The sequence below is a fragment of the Anguilla rostrata genome, chromosome 5 (genome assembly GCF_018555375.3).
Source record: "Anguilla rostrata isolate EN2019 chromosome 5, ASM1855537v3, whole genome shotgun sequence".
NCBI lineage: Eukaryota > Metazoa > Chordata > Actinopteri > Anguilliformes > Anguillidae > Anguilla > Anguilla rostrata.
This window is the reverse complement of record NC_057937.1, coordinates 27,386,441-27,400,181: the sequence shown is the minus strand read 5'-3', so window position 1 is coordinate 27,400,181 and position 13,741 is coordinate 27,386,441. Positions and strand designations below refer to the sequence as shown.

The 13,741-nt window shown below is 40.3% G+C and overlaps 1 protein-coding gene across 6 annotated transcripts in view; it reads right to left on the bottom strand.

The window, feature by feature from the left end:
• Window positions 1-2,069: 2,069 nt before the first annotated feature.
• The window catches only part of LOC135255022 (growth arrest-specific protein 2), an 82,625-nt gene continuing 70,953 nt past the window's right edge, over window positions 2,070-13,741 (bottom strand). For all 6 annotated transcript variants that reach the window (XM_064335698.1, XM_064335699.1, XM_064335701.1 and 3 more), the window contains one exon: window positions 2,070-3,230. In XM_064335698.1, the coding sequence (XP_064191768.1) occupies window positions 3,021-3,230 (210 nt within the window). In that variant the 3' untranslated portion in view covers window positions 2,070-3,020. The remainder of the gene's footprint in view (window positions 3,231-13,741) is intronic.

Sequence of the window (13,741 nt, the reverse complement as noted above, 5' to 3'; positions counted from 1 at the left end):
GTACTGGGTAAAACCAAATAGGTATTGGATCAGCAGAAACAAAAGCAACAGCTTTTGGCCACTGCCACACTTGTGTGTGCAATGATCTGTGCTAGAACGTTCGAAGACGCTTTCCCATCAGCATGGCCATATTTACTACTAGTCTTGTTACTACTGGTGTGCTGTCAGACAAAGACAGCGTACCTATTGGCTGTTGACAGTATAGAATTATAAGTCGTGTGGTTGACCATCACAAACTTTTTGAGCCAACACTAAAGACTTATGATAATATTCAACATGTTTGATTTTGTAAGAAGGTGAAGTGACAGGGTGCGACTGAGGTACGACTGGAGTGATTTTACTCCGACTTGTAAGATTGGAATCACTTTTATTATTGTCTAATGTAAGTTCAGTCTACGCTGGGATAGGGGGTAGGAAATGAGGATTAACATAAATTTACGCCTATACAGAACCATTTTTGAATTGTGAACTTCTGTGCTTATTTTGGGAATTCAGCGAATGTCCTATACATTTTACTTTTACCATCACTTTGCATTTGTATAAAATTGCCCCATGTATGATTATATGTGATTATACCTTTTACCCAGGTGGTGGGTTGTGAGGGTTGTACATGTGTTTTTGGGGTGGATCAGCAAGACAATACATTTGGATTTCAGAAGAAGGGTTCAGAAATATGTAAAGTCTAGAGAAATAATGAGGTTTAATTACTTGCAGCTATCAAACTGAACAGAAACAAGGCAACCTAGGACAGTAGTGTAGTATAATGTTTATGGTATTGGGCTTGTAACTCAAAGGTTGTGGGTTTAGGTCCCAGATGGGCACAGCTATTCTGTCCTTGAGTACTGAAGGTACTTAACTTGAATTGTCTCAGTAAATATCCAGCTGTATGAATGGATTATCTCTAAAAATGTGTGCTGTGCATGTATATGAGTGTGCTAAATGCTACAATGATTTTCAACCTGCTAAGCAAAAATCAAGTTTTCAGCTGTAAATTTAATGTTCTACTGTATTCCTCATTATGGAGTTATAAAGCTGTCATAGAAAGGGTTTCCAAAATTAGATGTAGTTATTTCTTCTGTTCATTGTGGTCAGATAGACCTGTGTATCCTTCTGCTTTGGTATTACATTATAGTACCTTTTCTGATAGGATATACCCAGTTTGACAATTTTATACCTTTTCTAATAAGTGGAATATTTATTCTCGTATACAATAAATGCAAGCTTACTTCTTTGATTTGTGATGTATCCAGTGTGACCCTGTTTGTGATATGAGATTCACCCAGTTAAATCGATTTTTGAACTGAACAGCCTCCCAGACTAACCCTTTAGTGTTCATTTATTTATTTTAATAAAACAAATTTTAAAGCATACCAAAAGTAGGAGAAACAATTACAACTGAGATCTCTACATTTCCGCTGTATGCTTATGATAGGCACATATCATTTAACAACAGGTAGTAAATAAAAATTGTAAAATAGTTTCCTTTACTCTTAAAATCAAAGGTAAACTGGTACATGAAGTTCAGAAACAAAAGTAAAACATTTAACAAAAAAGATACAGAAATGTGAACATATAAACATATTCTAATGACTGGAAATCAATTTGATTACCTTGTTTAAATGCTCACTGAGTTAGCTACTTCCGTTCACAATGGTATTGGTCCATTACTGTACATTTTTCTTTCAAATTCAAACCAAGAGTTGTGGTCTGTACATGACAAGAACATTGCATAGATTACTATTCACTGTACATTTTTCAGCAACTGGATTCATATTGAAGCCTCTAAAGCACAAATGGTACTTTAGTTAATGCAGTACTACATGCTCCACCCTAGGCACTTGATATCTGCCATAATTCAATGTTATTTTAGCATTCTCACTGGTCTGTAAACACAATATTTCAAACCACAAAGAATGCTGTTTATTGTAGTTGTAATTGTAATTTAAGCATTAGAGACACTGCTTTTATTGAAACATACATCACCACAAATGTAAGACTAACAATGTTTGCTGTTCTATGGGAGACACACACAGTTATCCCACATAGATGTCTCTGAGAGTGCATCATACTTCTCATCACAATGAGATAGGCAGCAAGGAAATGTCCTTGGTGTGACTCAGCAGGGGACAGAACCCAGAGTCTTTCGGTGACAGGGTAGCCACTGACTCAGCAAGAGGGCTGCTGCAGCAGGGGACAAATGACAACAATCAGACTAAATAGGAAATGCATCTGCATGGGAGAGGTCGCTGTAATCAGAGTATGATATGTGTCTACGTGGCCCTATGTTTTAGGTGGAACAATGGGGTTCACCCAAGGTTACTTTTACAATATAATAGACAGTCAGCGTGTCTGCCCTGGATAGGCATAATTTCATATTGAAAATGTTTGGAACTTGTTGGTGCTATAATAACACCTGTTATGTGCAACTGCCATGTGATTCTGAGAAGTGATATCGTTATATTCCTGTATGTAAAGCCAGGGAGAAAGGGCAAGGCTTCAAATGAACTATTCTGACTGATTATGTTACTATAGCATTTTAAATAAATCAGAAATTAATTAATCTACGGATCACCAGTCTATATTAGAGGTTTCTAAGTTTTTTTAAAAAACACAAAAGTTAAAAAAACATCTGCTCCTTTTAAATATCACCAATCTTAATCCCAGGCTGTGTCAGACAGATAGCCATACCTTTTGACTTGAAAGGACAACAATGTGCAGTTAAACATTTCACCATTGACACATTAGAATCCCTTCTTCCTCTGTTCCATGAAAGCTAAGGATACTGATACTCCCACCAGCTACCCCAGAATCTACAACTACACAACAAGCACAAGGGAAAGAAAAACCTACTGGACAAGACATTCTGTTCCAATTGCCTAATTCCATTTTACTCTGAATGATACCTGCAGAATTTATGGCCTAGAAACAGAAGTTTTAATTTCTGGCCAAACTATCAGCTTGCTATTTCATAAATTGACCATTGGGTACCCATAGCTACAGTAGGATTTCACAGTTTTCCTTTACTTCTTGCTTCGGTAGTGAGCAGCCACCACCAGGTAGCTGTCAGGGGTGAGGTCCTTGATACTGGGCGACTTGTTGGCCACGGGTGAGGTCTTGCCCTCCGCACGGGAGATCTGCAGCATGCGGCAGGGATCATGCTTCAGCAGGTAGCTCTCGAAGGTCTCCCAGCCACCCCCAACCCGAACCATCACATGCTTGTTATGCAGCATCTACAGGAGGCAGAGACAGGGAGGAAGGGAGGAAGTTGAGATATGATGATTGTTTCACTGAATGTCAATGCATGGAACATCCTTCTGTCTCTATTGCATGACCCTACCAGATCATGTAGTAGAGGCAGGCTTTTGGGTTACTCAAGTCTGGCTTGATGTAATGCTGAATACTCTCCTGACTGTACAAAGTAGGAGGCCAGACTGAAATAGCTGTTTTTATGGTAAAAATCAGAAGGACAAGCCTGACCATAAAACATTGCCCGTTTTTAAGGACAAGCCTGACCATAAAACCATATCCAATATATATCTGCCCTGCAGCTGACAAACTGCAAATCACTTCCTGTAACAAGGGGCACAGTGGCTGGTGAGAAAAGGAAAGGAAGATATCTGACTCACTGACGATTATTCATACATGTCGAATACAGTGTAGTCAGAAAGGGTTGTGCAATGTCTCCAGCCCAATGTGTTTTGATTAATGTGTCCATTGGTGGGGCAAATTATTCACAGGCTACAACCATGCAGCAGCCATACCGCCATGCACCCTGCTCTTGCTGAATGGCTGAAGCTAAGAAAGTGTGGGCTTGGTTATTACATGGGTGGGAGACCACCTGAGAAAACTAAGTTGCTAGAAGTGGTGTTGGTGGGCCAGCAGGGAGTTGAATAAATCCCTGAGAAGTGAGGGGGACACTGTGCTGTTGGAGATGCGTCTTTCGGATGAGATGTTAAACCAAAGTCCTGACTCACTGTGGGCATTAAGGCGCTGTGACTCAGAGTAGGGGGTTCCCTGATGTCCTGGCTAGATTCCCAGCCTGGCTCCTAATCGTCCTCTGATTTAATTGGTCAAAAGAATTCCCTCTCTCTCCACCATAGCTAATGTGTGGTGAGCATTCTGGTGCAAAATGGCTGCCGTGTGTCACCCAGGCAGGTGTTACGCATTGGTGATGGCTGAGGTGAGTTCCCACCCATCACTGTAAAGGACTTTGAGCATTTGTAAAAGTGCTATATAAGTGCAATTATTCATTCATACCGTTCCTGGTATTGGAACCTGTGAAATCTCTGTGACTTTTCTTCTGTAGCCTGTGGGCATCGGCATGTTCAGATGTTTGGTTCACTTTGGGCTGAAGGGTGAGTCAGACTCAACTGTCTTACAACACAAGGTCTCAGTTGTAGTTCTGCTTGGCCACTCTTTCATTCTGTCTGAGAATACGATCAGATACTTTTCTAAACTGAAACAACTTTTCAATTCTCAGTTCAGCCATTACATGCTAATGCAGAACCAGCTGGGAAATGTACTTATGGCTCACCATGGCAATGTCTGGCGCTTCCTGGAGTATAGTAAGTATTACACTTTTTAATACTTAAATCATGTCATAGTAAAGAGTAAATAAAATAACAGCATAACATTTGAGCATTGCCATATAGAAATTAGTAGGCTGAAAGAATCCCAGAATTTATGCAATTATCTGCAGAATATTGGTTAATCAATCACAACAAGATTGATATAATAGTCTGAGATCTCGCCAGCCCTGCCTAAATCAATACCACTGCAGAATCTAAATGATGGTTTCCTCTGGGGCTGATGCATAGCTGTGTACAACTCCTCGCTGTAGCCAGATCAGCTCAAGCCTTTTTCTGGAAAAGTGTGCGTGATGTTACAAGAAGTTCAGCATCACAAAAAGGCTTCAGCAGAGCCATTCTGTAAAATCATTGGTTAATGAAGTTATTGTGATGAGCAGGGGAATCTGAAGAAGTTAGCTAGCTATTTTGGCTCTGGTCTAGACCATGGTAGAATGCAGCAGAGCCACAGTTAAACCAAACCCTTGAATACACACATAGATTATCCAGCCAGAGGTTACTAAATGTTTTTCATGACCTATCCCTTCTTGCCTATGTAAATGTCAATGGGATTTATTACATACATACATTTTTGTGTCTTGCCTCAACCCTTCCCACAACTCAATGTTCCTAATCACAATTGTAATACTACCTTATGACTGTGGGGTTGAGTTTCACAATGTATGACAATATTTCTGTGTCTTTGTTTAAACAAACTGACTGTGTATGCATTTGTGAGTGTGCGTGTGTATGTGTGTGTGTGTGTGAGAGAGAGAGAGCACATACTGTATGTGCGTCTGTGTGTATGCATGTGTCTGCATTTAATTTTCAATGACATTTTCCACAGTAGGATGGTGAGAATGCAGGAAAGCATAAACTGGAATATTTTATTTGGTATTATGGTGACCTCTCTTGGCCAAATGTGTAATTACATGAGGAATATGTTGCTACTTCAGCTTTGCCATTGTGTTAGCAAATGATTACATTATGTGCATTCTGGGAGTTCAAGAGTAGGGAGCAATACATTCACATTAAGAACAGTTTGTAATGTTCAGATTAGATTTAGCAACTTCTGACATTCACTTGAATATTATCAAATAGCTCAACAGGGTGTGCAGTGTGTCTTAAATGGAGGTGGATTTTTTATGTTTAATTCACTAATGTACAAAATGCAATTTTTACACATTAAAACAGGATTATGGTATTCTTGTATGTTACATGTCATGGTATAGCCTGTGCGTATAGTTGGCATTCATATAATTGGTCATTATTTAACCATTCCCATATAAATTATTGAAAGTATAATGCTCAAATCAAGGGGACATTAATGTTCACTGTGGAAGGTACTGATATCTTCCATTTCCTTCCTCTGTGCTTATTGCACAGGTCATGTGGTTCACAGAGATTGCTAGACATGCTCCCCACAAAAACAGGCCTGCCCACCCTCCCTGGTCTGATCCATTCTTTTCTGGATGTGGGAATCTTGGGACTAATTACCATCTCATTAAACATTTACAGTCCTGCCTGTCTTTGATCAGTAGCTCCCATAGCACGTCAAGAGCCAGGATGAGATTGCCTCTTTAAGAACTTATCAAGTCACACGAAAACTGCTTCACTCCCTAAACACACACACACACACACACACACACAATGTATATCATATACATAATATACAGTCACACAAAAATAAACAGGCAGATACATGTTATTTTAAAATACCATAACCATGTAGAACAAAAGTCTTCTTTGATATGACTATGTTTTATAAATATATATATATATATATATATATATATATACATTTGATTTATGCTGCACCTTTCAAGCAAAAAGCACAACGTGATTTCCAGAACAGATAAAATAATAATATGTAAAATTACAACACAAGGAAACAATAAAAGCAGCATAAAAGAGAAGAATGAACAGCAAAATAAAATAGTAATACAGAAAAAGGCAATACAAAAACACAAAGAATAAAACAAGGAAAGATATAAACACAGTAAAAGTTAGGCACAATGAAAAAGGAAAAAGAAATGTTAAAACCCAGCGATTAAAGGGAAAAGCACTGTGAATATCTGTCAGTCATTACAGAAGGCAATTTTGTAAAAATAGATTTTCAGGCTAGTTTTAAAAGCAGAAACTGTATCAGTGGACCTAATATCGTATGGAAGGCTCTTCCAGAGCCTAGGGGCCATTACAGCAAAGGCTAGATCTTGATTTTAATTTAGACTCTTCAACAGCCAAAAGTCCATGGCTGGCAGACTTGAGAGGCCTCTGTAGACAGTAAGGATTTTAGTTGATATTAACAGGTTCCAAACCATGTAAAGCCTTGTATGTAATTCATAAAACTTTAAAATTGATTCTAAAAGCAACAGACAGCCAGTGCAGCGAAGCCAGTTTTGGGGTTGTATGGAAAAACACTTACTCCTTAAAATGCTTACTCCTTAAAAAAACACTTACTGGTCAATCACCTAGTGGGGAAATTTTGTATGGTTTGCAGCTGAGCTACAGCGTGACGGTGAAAGGCATGTAAACAAGGCATCACAATAATCGAGACAAGACAATATAAACGCATGAATCATTCTTTCTGTGGTGCTAAAAGACAAAAATGCGCTGATTTTAGAAATATTCTGTGGCAGGGCTCGGTTTGCGGGAGGAATTCAAGGCAATTAGAGGTTAAGTAGGCACACACCTGGATGATATTACGAATCAATCCATGATTTAAAAGTGTGCTTCTTCCCACAGTAGGTGTCTGAGACCGGGGATCCCATACGACGGAGAGAGAGAGCCCGAGCCCGACGCATATAATTTCATTTATTTTGTCTTTGTTATTTTAGTTTATTGTTTTTGCCCAGATCCCGTGAAGTTTTTTCATTTGTGTTTACCGATTGCTTTCTCTCTCGCTCAAAATAAAAGCCGGAGAAATCCAGAATTTCCACATCTCCCTGTGTCCAGCTCTTCTGTCCCTTCCAGGGTAGTCATGGCGTGTGACATATTCCTAAGATGGTAAAAACATCCCTCAACTGTATGTTGCTCAAAGTCTAAATTACAGCCAAATATTACACCTAGGGGCGACATAGCTCAGGAGGTAAGACCGATTGTCTGGCAGTCGGAGGGTTGCCGGTACAAACCCCACCCTGGGCGTGTCGAAGTGTCCTTGAGCAAGACACCTCTAACCCCTAACTGCTCTGGCGAATGAGAGGCATCAATTGTAAAGCGCTTTGGATAAAAGCGCTATATAAATGCAGTCCATTTACCATTTACCTAAATTCTTAAATGCAGACTTGATGTTTAAAGCAAAGAGACCAAGAAATGGATATAATTGTCTGGCTATGTGTTCAGGGCCAACGATAAGGACTTCTGTCTTGTAAGAATTTAGTTTTAAAAAGTTCTGTGGCATCTAGTTTTTAACTGCTGCTAAGCAGTCATGTAGAGTAGCTAACTCCTTCAAATCATTTGGCTGGGTATTATCTGCATAGCAATGAAAAGAGATATTATGATGCTGCTTAATATAGCCGTGAGGTAGCATATACAAGGAAAACAGTGCTGGTCCAAGAATAGAGCCTTGAGGCACGTCACATCTGACCACCAAAGTTGTAGATCTAAAGTCAGCAACTGACACAAAGAATTGCCTGTTTGATAGATAGGGAGAGAACCAGCCCAGCACAGTCCCAGAGATACCAACCCATTGACTTAATAATACCCATGAGAACAACGTGGTCAATGGTGTCAAAGGTCGCACTAAGGTCAAGCAACACAAGAACGGAAAAGTGTCCTGTATCAGCAGCCATCAATAAATAATTCAGTGCTGTAAAGCTGGCGAAAACCAGATTGAAATTTTTTGAAAGATGTTGCTGCTATTGATCACATCTAAGAGTTGTTCTGAAACAACTTTCTCCAGAATTTTAGAAATAAAAGATAACTTAGAAATAGGTCTAAAAGTTCCTAAAACAGAGGGATCGAGGCCAGCTCTTTTCAACAAGGGCTGAACACAAGCCATCTAAAAATAGTCTGGGACACATCCAGAAGAGAGAGAGAGGTGTTAAAAATAGACAGCAAACTGGGGCCAATTTCCTCCATAAGAAGTTTTGTGGGAATGCTATCAAGGGGACTGGAGGATGGCCTCATATGTGACACGATCTCTGCATGCATGGAGATGGCTTAAGCATGGTTTAAAATGGGTAAACAAATTAGGACAAGGGCATGGAAGGTCTGCAACTGAAAGGAGTAACTTGAAATGGTCAATTTTGTTAACGATAAGAACTTTTCACAATCAGCAGCAGATGAAGCAGAAGCAATATGGGGTAGGAGAATTTATGAGTTGTGCGGGTTTGCGGAGATTAACTGGGAAACTTTACAGTCTCTTGCATCTTTTATTTTATAACTAAGATGATAGTATTTCCTTCATCTGTAAATAATGGACTTGGAGTTTACTGGATTTCCACTTATGGTCAATCTTCCTACATGCCCTTTTATGGATAAGAATATCATCATTAATCCAAGGGGGTGCTTTAATAGTAGACTTTACTGGGTTTTAAAAGGAGCAACAGGATCTAAATGAGAAGAGCATAACTGATTAATACAACTGCACCTCTATGCTCAGTCTTATAATCAATTGTAGTCTGGAGACGGTGTGAGAAGCCTGTAGTCATAGAGCTTTGTAGGTGGCAATCCTTTCCTTACTGTCACTTGTCAATCAGCTGTGACCCGACTTTACATGGGCTGGCTCTTGATAGGCGGGTATGGTTGTCTACCCCTCATGACTGCATGGGCTCTCCATTCCTGTCCTAGTAGCTATGCAGCCATATACTACTCCGGGCGGGGTCCCCCCAATACATACTACTGCCACTTTACCCACTGTCTGCTATATTGCAAATTCCCTAATTTCCGTTTCTACCCTCTTCCCCACGCTGCCGGCGGGGCTCTTGCCCGAATCTTCGAGAGTGCTTTGAGAGTCGTCTGGTCTCCCCCACCTCTGCGGTCCAGCCCCTCTTTCGTCATTGCCTCCACCCTGCCCACATCTGTCGCCACCTGCTGTTCCCCATCACTGCCACCCGGCTCCACCCATCATCTGAGCCACATCATAAACCTTGTAAAACTGACTGACATGTTGGTCACCAGTCAGCACCCTGAGCCGACCAGAGGAAGATGGGTTTCCCCCTTGAGCCTGGTTCCTTCCAAGGTTTCTTCCCATCTGCCACAGGGAGTTTTTCCTTGCCACTGTTGCCTTAGGCTTGCTCCTGTGGGGGTTTAGGCCAGAGTTGTCTGTAAAGCGTATTGTGACAACTGCTGTAAAATACGCTATACAAATACAATTTGATTGATTTGATTTGACAACTTAAAAGGTCATTAGTATCTGAATGACTGGGTAAGTTGTCACTAGTTTCAGTAATAGTGGAGGAAAATGTTCAGGCTGTATGTTCATTAAGAACACGAACGCACACGGAACACTTACGAGGTTAAGTAGCAGCCTGGAAAACAGTGTCAGAAATGATACACTGATGATCAGAGACAAAGTGGTCTTTCAATGCTATATGTAAAAAAAATCCACATACATTAATGGACAGTAGACACATACAATTCTTTTACATGTACAGACAAAACGATAACTAATATTTTTAGATCGGTTGATTGAACCTAGTCTTAATAAATTGAAAATATCTTTAACCTAGTTCTTCATTGCCCTTCAGTAGCAAAATCTAGGACAGTTCTGGATATCTTTTGCTCAGACTACACATACAAAATCATTCTCCTATACCTACTGCTGACTAGCAATGTACAGCCCCTGGGCTGGGCACCATGGCAACAGCTCCTGGAAAAAAAGATCTATGAAAGGCTGTTGGTGCATTCTTTCTATTCTTTTTACAAAACTGGCAGTTCAGGCACCAGCATTCCCCAAAGACCCTGCCTAGCCATATATCCTCCTGTCAGTGCCCTCCCCCCATTTCCTTATCAGTGCTAACCCCTCCATTATGAAGCCATTAAGCCCCTGGTAAAACAAGCAGATTTATGGGCATTCCCCTCCCTGTGTTGAATGCTAATGAGCTGATTGAATATTTGAGGGCAGCTCGAGAGTGGAGTGTGAATTTCCAGCTCTTGGTCATTTCAATTACATTGTGATGGAGCTTCTGAGGCCTTATCTGCCTCAGCTGTACATAGGAAGATTAAAATGTCAGGGCTGGCGCCAGGGTCAAGTGTGACAAGATAACAAAAGGCGGGGATGGAGGGGAGGTATATGTTGGGGATGGGGGTGGATTTTCCTTTATAGAGAAAGCCAGTGTGTGACATGACATGTATCAACTCTTCAAATCTTCTGAAGTGACTAAAGTATAATTTAAAGTGGCAGAAACAATACCCTTTGCTTTGGACACACACCCTACAAACTGAGCTGTTTGTGCAATACACTGACATACATAATTTAAAATACCATTTTAAACATTTGCATTCCTGAATAACTACTGAGTTTCTTACATTATTTCAAGCCACACTTCCAAGAAAAACATGCTTGGTTTTCTTGTGTGTGCTGTCAGCAAGTCCAAGCTTACCACTCACACAAGCCCTTCACTGTTGACGACCACTTACTACAGGTTTACTATAACAGACCAAGAGCTGTCATTGGTTAGGGACCACTCGCTACAGTCTGAACTGTGCTCACTGGACCCTCTGGAACCTCACAACCCCAGCATGCTTTAGCCCACACCAGCTGGGACGGTCTTCCTGACATCATCAACCCCTGCCAGGAGAAAATCCCTGCATTTTTATTCAGCTCACGTTTTCCTTTCAATCGTCTGCCAGGGTACTCTCTGGCGTCTTCCGTGAGCTGGATATTAACTCGTCTTGTCCTAGCTTTCTGAGAATGTTAATGCTGAGGTGTTGAAACCTGAGCATCCTCCAATCGATGTCAAGTTTTGCTTATCAAACCAAATCGGTGAGAATTGAAGCCGATAAAAACAAGTCTATGTATGTGTCATGGCAAAATCTTCCCCAGCCTAAAATATTACCCCTGCACCACTGAAACAGCCTTGAAAGAGAGGTGTTTCCCTTCTATGGAATGGAGCTGTGTCACCTCCAGCAATGCAATATCATGAAACATTTATAAGCCTCTTTTATAGATCAATCAGAGGGGACATTAGCAGGTCAGTGTTCCCATGGAATGATGTGTACCCTGAGGCTCTGTGATTGGGGAACATAATGGGCTTTCCACAGAAAGGGATTTTCAATCACGCTACACAGCCCAGCTGGGAACCAGGCCTGAACAATGACAGCTCCCTCTACAATGTGCACAGGTGAAGGCATTAACTACCGTGAGGCCTAAGGCTGGATTGGCCGCCTCCCACAAGCCTGCAGTCTGGACCAGAGGTCCCAAGGTCTTTGGTGTTCATTTCTCTCCATCAGCTGGCGCTAATGCTTTTCCTCCTAGCCTAACCTCCATGGTTGTCTCCTTAAGGACATGCCCAGCCTGTCTTTGTAACCCTAGGGCCCTCTGGTACATGTCAATAGACAGGTTTTCCTGCTGATGCTTGACTTGCCATTAATTTCCACAGAGGGTCACCAAAGTTGGAAATCTGAATGATTCAGCGTTCTTCCTGAAAGATCAGGCACATAACAAATTGGCGTACTAAACATAGCAATACGGTAGCAATCACTTGCAGTATTAACTTTACATAAACCCATCTCTGGGTCATTTTCAATCTAAGGCAGCAGGATTGGTCTCACAAAATCCACAGTGAGAATGTCTCACAAAATCTGTGCCATCTGTGTAATTAATCAGAAGCAGCCCGGAGGAGACCAATGTTCTGATTGAGACATTGAGCCACAGCTCATTTCTGATGACAGATGTGTCATCAGACGCAGGCGGGTTCGTTTTCAGGCAAATAAGCCCAATTAAGTGCAAATGATTCCAATGGAAATGTGTACAATTGAAAAGACTGCTTTCTCAGTGATGCATCAAACAAATGCACACAAAGGTTAGCCTGCCAAAAATACACAGGAAAATGACAAGTTTTGTCATTTATTTATCACAGTTCCCAGATAACTCACATCCACAGTATCAGATTTCTCCCTCTGTGGCTCTCCATATTACTGATAGTCTACGACCCTCATTGTGGATGAGCCCATACATGCCAAGCTGCTTCATGCCACAGCCTTTGACAGAGAAAAAAGATGACATCAATGACATATGCAAATAACTCATGAGCAAGACCCCAATCATCAGATCAGAAAGACTACATAAGCAAAGTCCCCTTCAGGCACAGGACTGCAATTGATGACTGATCCTCACAATAACACAGCACCGTACTAATCACTGATTAAATTCCAACATCCAGACTTCTACAGGCAGGGTCTCCAGTGCTTTAAAAGACTGATATAGTTTTGTAAATAAAATACTGTGAACTTGTGCTTTCCAGCCTGGCCTTGATCTTAATGTCATTACTTCAGTCTGGGTTTCTAGGCCGTTTCCACTACAATCTTTTAGGTTTTAATTTTACACTGCATATGCATACTCATATATTGTATGTAAGAGGCACAGTATATAATGCATTCAGAAACAGTGATTTCTGTAATAGATTATCTTTGGAAGAATGATGAAATATATAAAGGCAAATAAAATTTGGTTTCAAAAAATATTTGCCAAGTTTTGATTAGCACTTGAGTGAAACATTAGGTGGTGAGATAATGTAGTTTTCCATCTCTTTTTTAATGTATGGATTTACCACCTGAAAAACTGAATGAACTCAACACTATTTCACAAGACCAAATTGTATACTTAGGAGGACAGACTATTGTCAGGTTCATGGCCTCTCTTTGTTATGATTTTTTTTTCTTTCTTTTATGTGCGATTTTTTTACCTAGACTTACTTAATATTTTTAAACATATTAAATATTTATTAATATTAATCTTTATTTGGCAATTTGGCCAGCAGCAAAGGTGTAGGTCATGTATTGTGCAAAATGGTCTGCTTTATGTTAACTTATTTTTTAAAAAGCATGTTGAAAGGGTTGAAATGGTTTCATATAATGTATATTTTCTTCATATATTTCTGAGCTTTGTTCAGACAAAAATAAAGATATATGTATAAAATATACCCCCTCCCTAGCAATGAAAAAAATCCATTCTCTTCTTTTATATTTTTTTAATTGACCCTTACTACTGAGCCTCCTTTTCCAAGTGACAA